General features: G+C 43.0%; 1 protein-coding gene across 1 annotated transcript; it reads right to left on the reverse strand.

Annotated features, from left to right (window-relative positions):
• Nucleotides 1-1,578: 1,578 nt before the first annotated feature.
• Nucleotides 1,579-17,258, reverse strand: sall3a (spalt-like transcription factor 3a). Its single transcript, XM_062400312.1, has 4 exons — nucleotides 15,873-17,258; nucleotides 4,704-7,865; nucleotides 4,093-4,412; nucleotides 1,579-3,632 (listed from the first exon to the last, which is right to left on the reverse strand). Exons 1-4 carry the CDS (start codon nucleotides 15,952-15,954, stop codon nucleotides 3,201-3,203), a joined length of 3,996 nt encoding a protein of 1,331 aa, XP_062256296.1. The 5' UTR covers nucleotides 15,955-17,258; the 3' UTR covers nucleotides 1,579-3,200.
• Nucleotides 17,259-18,249: the final 991 nt, after the last annotated feature.

The following is an 18,249-nucleotide window of genomic DNA, read 5'->3' on the forward strand; positions in this document are numbered from 1 at the left end:
GTGCAGTGTCAAACAATGGGCTTTCAAACAGCCGCACGCATTACCGAATCAGCCCCAAGAGCTCCCGAGGGAAGACTCCGCTCAGATTCATCACCATGAAAACAAATCTGTGTGTGTAAGTCGAGGGAAAAATAACAGAAAAATAAACACGTATGGCTTGTTAATGAAAGCTGATGTAAGCTGGACTCTGACAGACCAATCATCACTTGGGCTGCACTGGATAATGTGCTGATTGGCTCACTGGTTTTACAGCAGGAGTTGTGCAGTACACAAACGCACTGCAAAGCATCTTTCTCGTGATGAACGTTGTTCACATTTTTGCTGTTTTGAGGGTTTCGAAGAACTCATGAAATTATGATCTCTTTGAAATATTATAAACAGTTTCATTGATGTTGAACAATCCCTGCAACTTATCTTTTTATGAATGATAAATAAGTGCATTCTGAAGCCTGACATTAAAATGAGTCCATCAATTTTTGACTATAAACGGTGAAGAATTCAGCATCACATCTGCCAGGTCACAGAAATTCCTTAAAAAACTCTTTTGCTTTCAGAGATTAAAGTTATTAACAACCTTCATCCTGCACCTGATAGTTTACTGTTGTTCACAGCAGGGATGTTTTCCTAATCCTCTACAACTAAGAATATTTATTGTTATTCTGTTTTATATCGGAGAAAGTGACAACATGGGTATTTGTGGGGGAGAGTGCGATTTGTGCGTGTGTTCGCACACATGTGGACCATGTGTCAATTGTACTGCACAAGCAGCACTGAATGCTGAGAGGATGCCACCACACACACACACACACCCACACACACAAACACACACGCACACACACAGAATGGCATGACTTCATTGAATCCCACAGGGCATATAGCACTACCCAGTCTCCCCTGCCAGAGCAGCACACAGGCGCTTTATGTACAGTATGAAGTGAAAGGCCTGAAGCACTGCTATGCTTTGTCTTATACTTAAATTATGTCTTGACCTGCTGTTGTATTACATAACACTGGTAATTAGGATTATGTCTTTTTTTTTTATCATTGAATTATTAAGAGTTACCATGTCTCAGTTTCATAGTTAATTACTGGTAGTGGTCTGAAATGAAAATCAGGTTTCAAGGGATTGAGCTTCTTCTTTTGTTGTTATTATTTAATTTGTGTATAACAGGGACACAATTATTGTTTTATATACATTGTGTGCATTGTTATGAATATGTAGTGTAGTATTTTTTGTTTGATAGATTTCAATGTCTTGGTATGTAAAGTCAGATATTAAGGTAACTGGAATATGTAGGAGAGGCCCAACAAGCTGTCAGCTGCAACTGTGACTTTGTATTTTCTTCTGTGTGCATGTGTGTGCGTGTGTGTGATTCTGTGCAAATGTGTGATGGATCTCTATTGGAACACACTCATGCAGAATTCAAAGTAAATTCATACAATAAAAAGAAGTCAGTGCAAAGCAACAACATTTGAAGAAAAAAAAAACACATCTTTTAATTTTCTTTTATTTACCCAATCCACTGTAAAATATCTGTAAACTGTGTTTACTGTAAAATACCAATGTGTCCCAAAAGAGAAGGCACATTTCTTGGTCACATATCAATTCATTTTTATAGACATAATTTTTCAATTATTTTTGAAAATTATTCCTATGTATTGATAGTCATATATATATATATATACAAAGGTTTTTCAATGCATTAGGATTTTTAAATACTTCACATAAAAATGCTAATTGATTTCACTTTAGATTTTTATAAAGTCAATGTGACAATTTGAAGCAAGGTGCTGAATCTCCTCTCATGCTTTTATCTTTTCAGCTTCAAAATAACAATACAATAAATACATTAGAAAAGGAGATTGGAAGAGGTTTAAATAAAATATGAATGGTAATTAAGAAAATGATCAAGTATTAATCTGGTATTTCAATTTTGATTTATGGAAATAAAAGGGTGACAAAGAAAGACTAACATGGTGCTGATAAGGAAACAATTCAAACACACACCTGTTCTCTTTTTTTATTTAAGAAGGTTTTGATTGAGTGATGACTCTGCACTCTGACGAGTCGCACAAATGCAATAACAGAGAAACGACTCTGCAAATTGTAGGAGTGGTACGCTGAAAACAATGAAAACAGCACGTGATAGATAGCTCAGTCAAAAGGTTAACGGTAAATCACAGACAAAACGTCTTGTTTTTAAAAAGTGCATTCACAAACATGACAAATACTCTCAACTCATGATGTCTATTTTTATGTGATACAAAATATGCATACCTGTTTTAGATTTGTCTGTATTTCTATACATAGATATTTCTTCAAAAGGATCACTTCTTTTTTCTTTTTACAAAGGTTAAAAGCAGGGTTGTGTTCATAGCAGCTTCGGATATCTCTAGCCTCTTTACCATGTAACCAGATACAGATAGTCTCAACTGATATCCAAATAAAACCTACCATGTTTCTCTGTTGATCAACTCAAGACGACATATTGTCTTTATTGAAAGAGATATTCACCAGTGAAGCCTGCAGTTTAGAAAAGAAATGGATCAATAAAATGCTTGGGCCATTTAATATATTTTTGTATACCCGCTTTTTTGTCGATATCATAAATACTAAAGACACAGGACAATATTATAAGACAATGCTGGGGGACTAAATGTAAAGATTGAAATAGTTCAAACATTATTTTTTTCAAGTTTTCTAGTTCATGAGAAAAAACATCAGGCGAGCACAGAAACACTATACTTGAGTCTTTTCTTCAGTCTATCCATGACAAGGGTCCCAGGCAAAGGCAAGACTGTCTTTAAACAAACCCATGTTCTTTTCACTTTTAGTCCTGTCCATATCAGATGCTTGCCCATTGTTAATGAGGCAGGATCCTGGTTTTCAAAGAAATTCATAAAAGCAGTCAAACATACTAATAAAAACCAATAAGTACCATGCAAATCTTGCAAGACGACATATTCTCAAACGAGAAACAAAGTATTCTTCGTATAGGCGAAATATCAAGTGAGGACGCAATGAGTGAAAGGCAAAGACCTCTAATCAATACTAAATACTGTATTTCCAAAACCAAACAAAAAATATTTAATCTGTACACAATATAACACACATGAGTTAAGACTGGATCAGCAGTTTCTTTCCTTGCCGTCAGACTCTTTGTCTTTGCCAAATGCCTACCGGGGAATAATACAGGTTGTTAATTGATCCCGATTTCTTTGTTCTCCTCCATAAATCTTGAAAAGGGTCGGTTAGCCCCAACTTCCAGACCAGCCTTCTCCATTCCTATCATTGAAGGGCTGCCCCCCGTGTGAACACGGTCCATTCCTCCAGGCATGGCTCCCAAGGAGGTGATACCCGTACCGCCGAGGCTCATGGGCAGCTGGGTGATGCTCCCATTTTGGATCACAGAGATCTCATTGTTTTTCATGGCCAGCCCATTGGTGATGGCGGCTGCGTACTGGTTCCAAAAACCCGGGTCGACATTCATGGCCCGGGCCGCCAGATCCTTCTGGAACATCTCGCTGAACTTCATGGCATCCCCGCCCAGCAGGGCCATGGGATTCTCTACAGACAGTCGCCGACCCCTTCGAGCCGGAGCGTTGTTCCACATGTGTGTTCCCATGTGAACCTAATATTAGCAAGAAAATAAAAAGAAACATCAAGAAAGTGTCATCGCAAGTCAGGAATACCACATCCAAGGAAAATACTACGTCCAAACAAACATTTTTATGGATGGGAATAGATGGGAATATTCCAAAAATGTCATGTAAAAGCAAACAGGCATACATTCATACATATCTTAGAACACCTTTAGAAATGGTTGGAAATCAGCAGAAAAAGTGCAGAATATCAAAACCATTATGTTATGTGACTGTAATTTCATGATACATTTAACTGATGTAAGGTGACCATACGTGTACTTTACTGACTTTAATGTTGGTTAAAATTCTGTTTTATATAGTAAACAGTGAGGAGAGATAACAAGTGGTGGCGAGGGAGCCAGGGGGACACACAGATAACCAGAGGTCTTTAGCCACATGACCCATTCATATAGAATTTGTGTGGATGTTATATAAACTCTCTCATACCTTCAGGTTGCCCTTTGTGGTGAAAGCCCTTCCACAAATGGAGCAGGCGAAAGGTTTCTCCCCAGTGTGTGTGCGCTCATGGATCTGCAGAGCACTGGCCGAAGAAAAATTCTTCCCACACGAGTGACAGTTGTGCTGCTTAGGGGTGCGTCGTGGAGGCGGCGGAGCCAACATGGGGTTGATGCTGGGGCTCATGGTGGTCTGTGGTGCTGCAGCTGGAACCTGGATGCTCATGGGTAGGTGAGAGTTGTCACTCAGTGACACTGACTTCCCGTGTCCGTTCATTTCCATTTTGACCATGTTTGATGCAGTGCTCAGCCCTGAAAATTGAGAAGTGAAATAAATATTAGAATACGCACCGTAAACTCCTATTGCATTGATTAGACTGAGGAAAGTGTTTGTTTATTTTTAGTTTAAGAATATTTTCAACAATATTTGCTCGCTCTCCTATGAATATGTTACATCTTATCAAATCACATTTTCCACTCATGTATATTTATGTGTAATATTTAATAGAATAGATATTGCAGTTTTAGCAACCACATTAAATCTCTGAAGAAATTGAATTCGATATGATGCATTACGTTGTAGTAGATTGTGAACACACATACCTCTATCCCTATTTAGAAACAGCATATTGAAGTGGCTCTCCTCCTTGATAAAGTGCCTGCCATGTTGAGTGGCAGTCAGGTCAAGGGCCCCAGTGCCTTCAGTAGCAGAAAGAGGAGAGGGGGTCTCTGGTTTTTCTGACTTCACTGTTGCCAAGCCTGCTGTATTGTTCTCCTGGCCCTCCTCTGCTGTCATGGCACTGCTGTTGTTATTATTGTTGAGTGTAGTTGGGGACTTGGATCGCTGGCTTTCAAAGTGGCTGTGAGCTGGGGACAAATGCTGCATTGAGCCAGAGGACTCTGACAAAGCAGGGCTCCCCAAGCTTTGACCTTCAGCATCTCCCAATGCAGACAGGGAATCAGTAGTAAAACAATCAGTCTCTCCTCCAAAGCTGCTGCCATTATGCGTAGGCCTTAGACCGAACGAACGGCTCATATTGGCAGTGGAGTCAATCATCTTCATCTGGTTCTCCATTGCAGCAATGCTGGAGATGATTGAAGGTGGTGGGGAAATCCCAGGTGAATACGGTTTTGATGGGTCCATTTCTCCCTCTCTCAAGTCAACTTCGTCCTCCATGGCCTGCTCCATTTCATCCAGAAGATCATCGTCATAACTACTCATCGCATCTAAGCTCTTCTCGTCAAAGGAGAGGTCAGTCTCCATATCCTGGAGGCTTTCAGGAAGCGGGGTGTTGGAGATTTGTCCTCCCATGTGCATACGGATGTGCTGCTGCAGCACGACAGCATTGGTGAACTTTTTCTGACATATTGGGCAGGAGTGCTGAACCCGAAGTGGGGGTTTGGACCTATGGACACCAAAGTGTGTTTTGAGATTTCCTTTGGTGGTGAATGCACGCCCACAAATCTTGCATTTGAAAGGCCTCTCACCAGTGTGGATACGGTAGTGCATCTTGAGTGCACTCTGGCAACTCAAAACACGATGACAGATGACACACTGATTTGGGTCAGTCATCTTTTTGTCAATATTTTCAACAAGCTGCTGTAACTTCGATGTCTCGGAGGTTTGCATAGAGTCTAGGAGTCCGCCAAAAGGAAACTTGGCCTTAAATTGGTCTGAAAGCATGGGAAGGACAGGGTGGCAGACAGAGTTTGAAACTGAGTTTGGGCTATTGATTGGTTCAGTGATCTGGCCACTGTTGGATGAAGTTGTGGATGTGACAGTAGCAGAAAGAACCACTTGAGTTACTGAAGTCGTGGTGGTGGTGTTCTCTCCTGGCCAAGAAGAGCAGCTTGGGGGCAAGAGAACACCTTCAGGTTTCAAGAGAGGGGGTGCATCACTCCCTATGCTTGGTTTTGGGGAGGGTGAAGTAGTGGTCATGCCAGAGTCAGTGATGATATTAGGGGACAAAGATGCACACTCGCTTGAGGGTGGAGATGGCCTCTGAGGAGACCTGTTGAGTGGAGTGAGGCTCAGGGATTCACTAAAACCTCCCATCATACTCGGCAGTGTGGGAGGCAACTGGAGTCCGACTGAAGTGGGACATGTAGAGAGGACGGGTTTACTGTCTAGCCATGTGGTTACAGGTTTTTCTGGGGGCAAAGACATGCCATACGGGATGCCTGAGCTTGTGGGTACATTGTCCAGATACTCTGGCACAGGGTAGGGGTTCATCTGAATATGTGGGTATTTCTCTTTGTGCCTCTGGAAGTGGACTTTCAGATTCCCCTTGGTGGAGAAACGGTTGCCACATATGTTGCACTTGAAGGGCCTCTCTCCAGTGTGGGAACGCAGGTGGATCTGTAGGGCGCTGTCACTGCCAAACACCTTGGCGCAAAACCGACACTTATGCTTGAAGAAGGGGTCCTCGGAGCTGGGCTTAGTGTCAAACACAGACACATTTGGAGGCTTCCCCTTGCGGTGCTTCATCAGAGCAGAGAGGGGGTCAAGCGCATTGGCTGTGGCTGCTATGCTGGCCAGGGGGTTGGGGAAGATGACACTGCTGGATGAGCTGTGAGGCATCAGTGGTAGATTGGAGGCCGAGCTCATGAGGCTACTGTGGCTGAGTGAGAGAGGGCTGGTGGAGGTCCTGGAAAGAGCTGAGCTGCTGCTAATGCCACCACCTCCTGTTAGACTACTGCTAGTGCTAATAATGTTGCTTGCGATGGAGGATGAGCAGGAGGAGATTAGAGATGACAAACTAGTGCCACTGGGCTGGGGATATGCTGAATTATTTGAGGATGTGTTAGGGATTGAAGAGTTAGACTGCTGACTGCCACTATGTGGTGTCTGAGAGAGAGGCCCATCTAACGCTGAGGTCAAGGGTGAAGACCCTTGACCATTGAGAGTGGCTGGCAACCTAACAGGCATCTGATGGACAGGAGGGGTGATGAAGTTGTGTAGTTGAAGTTGACTAGCGACAGGGGGGACACAGGAGGATAAAGGCCCCTGGTTTCCAGCAGCATTGCTGTGATGGTGATTGAGAGCGGGCTGTGAGGCAGACTGTCTGTTCATCAGAGCCACCTGACCGCGTATTTGCTCTATCAGCTGCAGCTGGTGTATCTGCTGCTGTTGGAGGGCCATCAGCTGGTCCAGGATCATGGGGATAGCCATGGTGGAGACCCCACTGCCGGCTGCTGACCTTATACTCTGTGAAAATTGGGCCACTGCAACCCGGGTGCCATGAAGAGTCTCCAAGGTAACATTGGTGCTTGGCATGGCATAGTTTGTAACAGCGGAGGGGACGACATCGTTGAGCTGAGGTAGGGTGGCATCTGGCTCAGGGGATGTCAAATCTCTCTCTTCAGTATCCATCATTTTTTCAGGAGAAAGCTCCAGCTCTAGCTCCATCTGCTCATCCTCCTTTTCTAGGACATTAACCCCATTTAAGGTTGCTGTCTCTTGGACATCATCCCCCTCACCAGCAGAACTGTGGTTTCCCTCCCTGGGGTCCTCGCTGTCAGCCTGCTCACTAGGGCAGCTGGGTACAGGGGAGGGCTCTGTAGGGTACTCCTGGGAGAGGATAGGTGTGTCCTCATTGTCATTCACTATGAGAACCAGGGGGTTCTTGGTGCAGCTCTTTAAATGTTCACAGAAGTCTGACCACTTGAAGAACTCAGCGCAACACTTCTCACACACATGGGTCTCCTCACTGCCGCTGCGGCTCTCATTCCCGCTGTCGGCATCCTCCAGCACATCACCTCGGGCTAGAGGAGGGGAGGGGTTGAAGAGAGTGGATAGGAAAAGAGGGAGAGGGAAGCAAAAAAAGGAAAATTAATGAATAAATAATCAATAAAGAATCCACACATATTTTGCACTGCACTGCTGCACAGATTTAACCTTTGATTTTTTTCCCTCGCTCTCTTAACATAACCACAATCAATAATCTTTTTATTTTTTTACTCTGAACAAATTGCCCTAGTTCACCAATCCTCCAGACCCAGTTTTGTGAATTTGCACCCTCTCCATAGAGCCAGCTAATAATATTCTTTGTGCAATCCATCAAATTATGAGGGCCTATCAATTGTGGATACTGCCGCTTAATGAAATTCCATAGAACCTATTGATTTCCAATATTTCATACAATTCACGGCTGCCTCATCTGTTGCGTACAAATCAGGACTTTGATGGCCCCATTAGGATTCCCCTCTGCTATCAAGACCAGTCATTTCCCCCTGAATTTCAAACGCCTCAGCCTTTTCATTTAGCATTGCAAAGGTAATACTTTAGCCCTGACTCTCAGCAAGTGGCCTGCACGGTGAAAAGGAGTGAATAAGTGAATAGTTCAATTGAACCATTGAAATGTTGTGAAATTAATAACAATGATTTAAAGTTTTGACCACTTTTAAATGTTTTTGAAATGTTTTAAAATGAAATATATTCATGTTCAGTAAAGACGTTCAGTGATATTCTAAATCTCTCTCTACCGTTTCTCTCTCTCTCTCGCTCCCCCTTTCCCAAATTACATGCTAGTGCCATGGCAGCAAAGTCTCTGATTAGTTACACATGTTTAATCACAGTCGTAAGAAGCTACTTCCTTTTCCTCATGCAACCATCAAGAGTCAAACAAGCAGACGCAAGCGCCGATCGGGGCGTAATTCACACCTGATTCAAACCATGTAAAAATGGCCTCCCTAGTGTGTTTATTTTTTGTGTCCGAGCCCTGTGCGGGTGTGTGTGTCGTTCATTACGAGTAGGAAGTGTGCTCAATCACCGCCACAGCATCCTGCATGGACCGTATTACAGTCTCCTGTTCAGTTTACACTCAAAGACAGAACGTACAACCACAAATCAAACTATTTTATATACACTTTACACTACAAAACAAACCTTTGCACCTTTTCATGGGGATTAACTGCAAATAAAAGTGATTTATTTCATGTAATGATTGTCACTAAAATAAAGCTGCCATTAAACAAGGTTGAGTTTATAATTATGAGTGTGTTACTGTTAAATAAGAGCTACTAAAAGATATGAAAATATTAAATTAATTTGTACAGCATGGATGTGATTCCATGGCAAAAAAGCACAAACACACACAGACAATTCTTAAATCAAGTTGAGAGGAAATTTACTTGAATGCAAAATTAACTACAGGCAGGCGTGCAGGCTTTACTTGAAACACTTCAGGTTAACCTCACGTTGAAGGCCTTACTGTGCTGTGTGAGTGAGTAACCATGAGATTCATACAGTGCCTGCGCTCATTTCAAAGGTTAAAAAGGAGCGAGCCATGGTGAAGCAGACATGAAGCATTTGCGGCAATTACCGTGACTCATTAGTAAAGAAATTCATCACTCCTCCGAAGGGGGCATGAGCTATCATGGTCTGGTGTCTGTAAATTCATTAATTATCAACAGAGAGGCTCTGGACAGGCTCCGTGTTCTCATCCTCTCTGGGGGCAGGGCTGACAGAACAAGATATTTTTTTACTTAATCATGTTTTGCCAAGATAAATTGAGAACACAGGTTAAGCAATTCAATTAAAATAAAATGTAAAATCCTGCACAATTTAAATTTGTGATGTGCACATTTATATTTGCAATATTAATAACGCCACTGCCTTTACTTTCCCACCACCACATTTCCCACAACCACATTTTCAAAGTTTCTATAATAAACGGTCTCTAAAAAAAATTGCTTGTGGGCACAACAAAAATCGACAAGTAAGAAGGAGAGAGTGAGTGAAAACATCAGTGACATGTGACAGCAGGCTGGAAATCTCCTTAGCCCGGCAGCGGACAGCAGGACTTATTTCCATAATTGAGGGTTGAAAGGTCAACACAAATGAGTAGGCATTGTGTTGAGCTGATTAGTTATTAGAATGGTATTACTGTCAATCTCTTTTATTCATTCATACAATTACAAGTGGGGTCCTTTGTATGCCACTGACCTGCCCTCACATGCACACAGACACACACACCAACGGGCACACATAGACACGTTTTCTCACACATTTGTAGACAGACAAAGAACATACACACTTTATAGGCCTTTCTAAAGAGATTAACACATAAAAAAATGTCCCATATACACACACACAATGGATAATACTTACAGAGTGTGTGTGTGTGTGTGTATGTGTGTGTGTGTGTGTGTGTGCGTTAATGTGTGTGTGTGTGTGTATGTTATCAGAAGCCCACATCTTTGTTAATTATCCACGTGAAGATCTATATTTTCCAGACAAAAAATCTTAATTGCTATTTTTTCTAACACTCCAACCTCTTGGTTTTTAAATTACCCTTTGAAAGTAAAAAAAAAATTGACGAGAGAACATTTTGTTTAATAGATATATAATGGAGGCTTATTTTAAACTATACACTTTCAAAAAGATTTAACATAATTAATAAGACCTGGGAATTGCTTCTGTTTCTGTCAGTGTGAATATGGTTACAATTCCTCAACGTTGTGGTTATTTTATTACAATTGTAAGACTGTAAGTGTGTGCTAAACGTGTTTGTATGTGTGCGTATGTGTTGTATTGATTTCCCTATAGCATAAGAGAAGGAGAAAAAAAAACATCCCATCCGTTTTTCATTCTTTTAAGAGTCTTAATTTACTCAGATGCAAATATGAAGCTGCACGCACTCAATAGGGGGATTGTAGACGTTGCATCTGTGTGTCTGCTATCTCGCTCAGCAATCTCTGGCATGCTCACTGAAACCGCTAATCTGACATATTATATCAGATGAGGTATTCATGCTTTCCACCGATTCTGTGAAAGCCACAGAGGCAGGCATTGAGCGAAGCATTAGGCAATTAGTGATTCTCCCATTCTTAACAATTTCCAGATTCACTTAATGAACACACACGCAGACAATGACACTGGTAACATTTACTATACGTTAAGGTCAAGTCATTGCGACCTCATTTTAGAAAATGGCCATTTCAAGTGTATTATATCCCCCATTTTAGTATGTTGCGGCTTAAAACGTCTCAGTAAATATATGATGTTTCAAATGTCAGTCACATAAAGCAAGGTGCTATAAGAGCCTTCACACAGCCATCCTGGAACCCCCCCCCCCTCTGCTCCTTTTACATGCATTCTTCTCAAGCATGTGAGGATGGTTTGGGACCCTCACAGAGCGATGCATCACTGTAGGTCCAGCCCAGAGTGTGGGGGGGGGGGGGGGGGGGGGGGGCAATAAAAGGAGGCCTGCTGAGTTCAGCAAAGCTGGAATTCTTGGCCCAATTAGTTATTTTTTCCATGTCTTTTTTTTTTTTTATCGTGCCTCTACTAAACTGATCTCTATTCTATTCAAGTGATTCACTGTCCAAAGTTAAATAATGAAAATGTTCATATATTGAACATTTTCATATATTATGTCGCCTTTGCTGTATTTTTTTTTTTTCGTCAGCAAAGGTTCAGCAAGAACAGAGAAGATGAACATTGAGTCATATTCCCCTTTTTAAAATGATTAAATCTATAACTATATGACATAGTTAAAACATTACATTCATGCCACTTTCATTATTTACATTATTTACAAAAAAAGGATGTTTTCCGTTGTTTCTGCTGCTCCACGCTTCCTGGACTGTCACCTCTGTGGCCGTCGACACATAAAATATCCCCTCGAAAGATCCAATGTATCCTCAGACCCGCTCTGTGTGTGCAAGCGTGTGTGTGTGTGTGTGTGTGTGTGTGTCATCGGCCTGGTCAGAGCCACTGCAGAATGGTAAAGTCATATCTGTACCAACAGAGAGGCCTTTGTCATTGCCTGCAGATGTGTAGCGGCCAAAACATTAACGATTTGTTTGTGTAAGCATTTGCGATACAGTATTCAGTGACGGCACGCTGTCCAGATAACTGTGTCACTCGTCAAGATGGCTCTCTCGCTACGGATTCACAGGAGGGCTCGGGAGGAGGAGGAGACGCTAGGCTTTAGTGGACACTCGTCTTCAGCAGGCCGTAAGAGATAATTAATAGTTTCTGTTGTTTTTTTAACATGGCGATCTTTTGCTGTTAATAAAATGAGCGTGGTTAGATTAAAAAATGTATCTCAGTTTTTTACACCTGCAATTTCTACAGAGATGGACAGATCTCAGCTGTTTGTCGACGGGCCTGCTTCCTGAACAAGTCGTCGCTACAATCGTCAGAACAAGCAAAGACAAAACCATCGTAGGAAAACCCAACAAGAACCAAACGTACCACTTCACTTAATGGCTTTTTAGCTTCCTCTTAAATCCCCCACAGACTGCTGTTTGGGCTAAAATTAAATAAGTCTCCCATCTAGGCCTTCCTCTCTATCAGGACCTTGCTTGTTCATGTGTGTTTTCTGGGCTGAGTAGTAATTAAGACGCAGTCATATTTGAGTGTCTTCTCTGGCACAACTGTGTGGGTGGTCCACAGGCCTGCACCCATTGGTGAGAGGGGATTAAGACAAAAGCCAAACAAAGCCCCACTGCAGGGGAAGTAGGCAACAAACCGTGTTGTCACTGTCAGTGAGGATTTTATAAATATATGATCATTCAGTCCTTATTCCTGCCGGAACATCTGGTAGAATAAGTGGAAAGTTAGAAAATTCAATAAAGATTCTGCCGTATCTGTGAATGAAGCCCCGATAAATAAAAACTGTAAATACATCTGTAATCGTTCAGTGAAAGCATGACCTATGTGGCTTTCCTGAGGCGTTTAATCAAATTTTTGCAATTCAGTAATATTTTCGAAAATGTAGGCTACTTTTATCTGAAGGACATGATCGCGTACATCTTGGCCCTTAGCTGGGAGGATTTGCCTTTGGTAAATTCCCCAAAGTAACAAGAGTGTTTTATGTAATATACACGCCACCGCCCCCTCTATACATTCTCCATGCACACAGTCAAAGACACTAGATGCAGAGGAAGCGGTGGTGAGATTAAAAAGCCGTCGTTGTTCACTCTTTCTAGGACACGAGTAAGCTGTGCTGCCAAGGTCACCGGCACACACATGTTCCAACTGTACAAGGTGGTTGACACCAAGCGGCAGGACCTGGCTGGCCGGGCCTTGACAAAGGTTAAGTCAACAAGCTTTATAAAAGCACTCCTAAGCAGACACCCCCTTCCCACCCTCCCCCTGCCTTCCCCATCCTAACACACACACAGACACACACGCACACAACCCCCCCTGCCCCCAGGGGGGCAAGTGTCCGGAAGGCCTGGGGGGGAGATGGTATGTCAGACAAGGGCTTGTTGGCACTTGATTTCAGTTTTTCATGTTTTCCTGGATGCAGCACATTAAAGCTGCAGTGGACATACGAGGATAGAGTCACAGATAAAAGAGGTCAGATCACATTGAAACACTGTGAAATAAAAAAAACAAACATTTATACGGTTATATCAAACTTCCTGATAGACTACACCTTGTGGATATGTTCCTAGTTGGTGGCTATGCTGGCGTAATGCGTTATAGACAGATTGTGTGTCCTTGAGCCGAATTTGAACGTCACTCGAACGCTTGACTTTCTCCTCACCTCTTGCCCAGCACACAGCCGATAGATTTTAAGTCTAAACCAAGCAGCGACTGACGCCTGGAACTTCTGAATTCCTTTGACGTTATATGCAACGATACGTCAAGGCCAACGATCGATAGTGTCGCCACGAGCCGAACCACGGCGACATGGGCAGCAGAGGATCTGATCATGCTGCGATGATACACTGGCACTCTGACATCGTTCATCGTGCCAGGTGGCTTTGGATGAGACGTGGTATTATTAGGTTTGTTTTAGTGTGTATGGTCTCAGTGTGCACGGCCAAAGACTTGGGATTGTTTCACTGCGATGTCTGTCCTGAAAACAAGCAAGCCAGTATAGTGCTCCAGCGAGGGTTGGCAAAAACATTCCACGGCCACTTCCAGTCTTACACACAATGACATGGATACAATAGGTCACCAAGAAGTCAGACTGGGCATGATTTTACTCTAAAACTAAAGATGCATTTCTTGTATCTATAGACGAATCCAGGATAGATTTGCTTCAAATCAACACTAATTTCACCTAATGTGAGGCCAGCCTTCAATGCACCTTCTCTCTTAAAAAAAAATGTAAATGTGATTTTTAAATTAAATTCTACTTAAATCATCCACGTTCTCAGATTTCACAGGGGGAAAGGGAAGTTAACATTTCATTCCACGGTCCTACAGGAGAGCAACCTGATGGATGTTCGGTATCTCCGACCAAAATCTGAGAGAGGTTATCTCAACGGAGGAGCTGCACAGACAATGTTTGTGTTCCACAGAAAACTGCCCACAAATGAAAGAAAAACCACGGTGCTGCAAACGTGTGATTCCAACCTCACACCAAACCTTTCCTCCATATAAAGAGAACTGCTCCCTGGAGATTACATCAGGCATTTCTATTCTAAAGAAGCTCTGCAATGTGTGGGAGTGTGTGTGTGTGAGACTGAGTGTGTGTGTTGGTCAACATGGGCCAGGCAAGGAAGGTATTCACAATGGCAGTGATTTGTTGGAAACACTGATTTAAAGAGAGAAATTGAAAAAAAATAAAAAATCTGATTTGTAATGTGAATTATTGTCTATTTCAATTAAATACAATTCGTATAACACCACTTGTCAAACAAGATTTTCCCACATTTTATAAAATCAAAGCAAAAATGTTAAATTAATGAATTCAACATGCAATGTGATTTCAGCACTAAAACGTATGGAACACAGTTTGCCAGTAAGTTCTGTAATTTGTGCAGCTTTTCAGCTTCTCGCTTCAGGTTTGACTTCAGCTCTGTGATGATCGTTTAATCGCGGACCAAAAAGCAGGGTGGAGAATAAAAGATGAATGAGCCCTTTTATTTCTCCACATGGCGAGGACGAGCTCTGTCAAGCGATCGTGTCGACATTGTGAGCAAAAGGGAACAAATCAAGTGTGCTAAATTTATGTGAGGGGGGGCTACGAGAAAAAGAAACAATTTCCATAACAAAACAAGGCTCCGACCTGCAACAGAAATTCGCATTTTTGCTCCCAGACAGGCGCTGAGTGACAAAAAGCCACTAATAAAAAGCATAATAATGGAAAAAAAAATAATAAGAAATAAAAATTGATTGAAATTATTTCTATAATTAAAAATTATACACAATTCCTATAGTTATTTGAAAATAATAATTTTAAATACAGAGAGAAAGTCAAATATTTTCTTATTTATCCGATTTTGTGTGTGAGGGTCTGCACGTGTGCCTGCGTGAATTATCTCGCGCGCACGAGAACACAAAGTCAAGATTTTAAAAAGAACACAGCTCCGATATTTCAAATATGATATTAAAGTATTAAGTTAATTATATTTGAAAACAGGCCTCTTCGAAAAAAGGCCTCCAGCACATCGTGGAAATAGTGTAAACCGTGTTAAATTATTACGTGCATTCGTTTCTTTAATCTTTTAAGTCATCTGTCAGGTAGTAGACGGGGATGTGGTGCAGGAAGTGTGTGTGACACGCCAGGTTATATCCTGGGCTCACGCATTTCTGGGAATAAAAAAGCCCCACTTCTCCACAGAGGACTGCCTTGTCCACTTGAGACTTTTAACTTATAAATCGCATCAGAATAGATGCATTGCAAATTATCGCAATCTATGTATTCATGGGAGCAGCGGTCCCGATGAATTCCAAAGCCCTTAACTCAAAGAGGGAGTTTAAAATCAAAGTGGAGAAGAGGCGGCAGCAGTGCGAGAGGAGGGAGAAGTTGTGTGTTGGAGAGCTGGGAGCTGTCCTGGATCAGAACACCCGCATCCACTCACCGTGCTCGGAGATCACCCCTGCTAGCGCGGGCTCCTCTTCCGACTTGAGGTGCTGCGGCTTGGCTTGCTTGCGCCGGGACATGCTGCTGCTGCTGCTGCTGCTGGCGTCGGTGCTGGCGATGCTCCTGATGCTCCTGATGCTGCTGCGTTTGCGCTCCCGTATATCTCTGCGTTTTGCAGATACATCAGCGAAGAGCGAATGAATCAACACTCATAAAAAAAAGTTCGCAAACAGTCTGGTACAGCAGAGAGAGAGAGAGGATGAGCGAGAGAGAGCGAGAAGAAGTGGACGAGGGGGAAAAGTGGAATTAGCTGGTGGTGGTTGCGCTGCTGCTGCTGCTGCCGCTGCTGTGCGTGGGATTGCGCATGTCGGTATAATAATTATGATAGTGAATAATGCCTCGCGATTAATGGCACCGTGTGAAGGTGGGGAGGATTGGCTGGAGTCCAGCGGACGCGCATTGGATATGGTAATGAGGGACGGACTAAGCAATTAGCCGCTTCTCTCTCAGACTTTATCCGTCTCTTTACTATCAGCCTCCCCCCAACAAGACAACGCACCAAATCTCTTGTTATGGCCAGCGCACAGGGGGGGTCTCCAACAGGGAACGTTACCCCCCTCTCCTGTCACGGAGCGCACCGACTCTCAGGCGCGGAGGATTTCTTCACCGAGTGTCTCTCTAGTCTTCATCACTCTGGCCTTTATCATCCAACTTCTATGAGTTCAGAAAGCGTCTTCTTGCGTTATCTCGAGATCCAGGCTCACTTCTCCAGCGCACGCTCTCTCTTGGTAACTTTTTTTTCTTCTTGTCGCGTGCACCTCCTTCTCGATAAGAAGCGGTGTTTACGGTCTCTGGGATGTTTCGGGCTTTCCAAGTTTCCTCTTCGTGGAAATAGCCGCAGGTTGACTCGGTGCGTGGACACACACGCAAACAGAAAGTGTGCGAGGAGAAAAGTTCTTGACAGTCACAATAAAGCGTTACCAGGCGGGTTTTTTCTTCTCTAATGGCGCAGCTCCGCTCTCCAAACTTTGACGCGCGTCTTCCGAGAAATCGGTGCCACGTTTGGCAAAGAGTCCTCCTCTCAGCGACCGCACGACTGTCAATGTGATCAGACACTCATCTGTCCCGTAGAAGAGAAAAAGCGCCTCGTTGTCACGATGAAGTTCTCCTCCTCCTCCTCCCTCTCCTCCTCCTCCGCCGTGCAGGTTTTAGCTCCCGGTTGTGCGCCGTCGCCTCGGTGCGCTCGCTCCAAAAAAGTGGCTTTCCTTCTCTGGATACTCGGTGACCAAACACGCGGACGCCGCTGGGTTCCTCCCCACCCCAAACTCGAAGCTTCACTCGGTGTCCTGCTTTTGCTCGACTTGCGAGACCAATAAGTTTTGGAATTATCTTCTGACAGGCTGCTACAGTGGTGTCGGTCTCTCGGCGCTCCGCGTGTGTGTGTGAGAGAGGGACTGAGCTGCCGTGTGTGTGTGTGTGTGTGTGACTTCACCCGCAAGCAAAGGTTCAGCCCATTGCTTTCAGCCACCGCTAGGATGTACCAGCACGTTACTGTTCAATGGCTCGTCCTCAGACCCCACAGCGAGCACCCACATTTGACCTCCCATCATCTTATATCTCACGGCTCTCACCGCGCAGTCACCGCCTGTTAGTGACACACTGTCATATCAATGTCAGAGGTTTGACATTTGATATTATATATTGTTAAGAGAGTGGACATTCTGTGGTTACACCGGAGACTTTGCACCACAACCCCTACCATTTTTCATTAACTTTATTTCCAATGTGTGGACATTTTACGCACGGTGCCATCTACAAATGTATTTAATATTCACATTCCGATGATTTACTGTGAATAATAAATTATGAAACAGATAGGTAAGATAGTATGGTCTATTTAAGACGATACAAAAGCATTTTACAAAAAGCTTTTTTTATACTTAATGGAACTGTTTTATTACTGGACGCAGAGAGGCGAGAGGAGAAAGCGACGTTGCGCACTGCTGGCACCTCATTGTCGCGCTGAATGAACACATTAACCCTTTACCTTGCGACATTGTTGTTTGCATTAAAATGTGTAGATGCATGGGGTCACAATGGCGGGGGTTGGAGGAAAGGGGGGGGGGGGTCTGAGAGGATTAAGTTGTGCGAGGCCAAGAGGCATGTAAATAATACGAGGGGGGAACGTGCGTATATTATAATATTTTTAACATTTGTTTTTAGTGATAAAAATGATTTATGGGACAACGTAAAGAAAACTCTTTGCTTTTATTACGAATATCAGGAGTGATCGTAAAATATATATTTTCATATTGGTTGTAATATTATACCTCTATGTGAGAAAAAAAAATAAAGCTGACAAATTAGGTCGTATT

Source organism: Platichthys flesus, chromosome 11 (genome assembly GCF_949316205.1).
Source record: "Platichthys flesus chromosome 11, fPlaFle2.1, whole genome shotgun sequence".
NCBI classification, from domain to species: domain Eukaryota; kingdom Metazoa; phylum Chordata; class Actinopteri; order Pleuronectiformes; family Pleuronectidae; genus Platichthys; species Platichthys flesus.

Bases quoted from the DNA above. Each gene is read 5' to 3' on its own strand.
- sall3a (XM_062400312.1), bottom strand. From the start codon at position 15,954: ATGTCCCGGCGCAAGCAAGCCAAGCCGCAGCACCTCAAGTCGGAAGAG. The intron at 7,866-15,872 runs GTGAGTGGATGC...CCCCTCCTCTAG, and splicing joins AGGGGTGATCTCCGAGCACG to CCCGAGGTGATGTGCTGGAG. The intron at 3,633-4,092 runs GTATGAGAGAGT...TGCTAATATTAG, and splicing joins CCACAAAGGGCAACCTGAAG to GTTCACATGGGAACACACAT.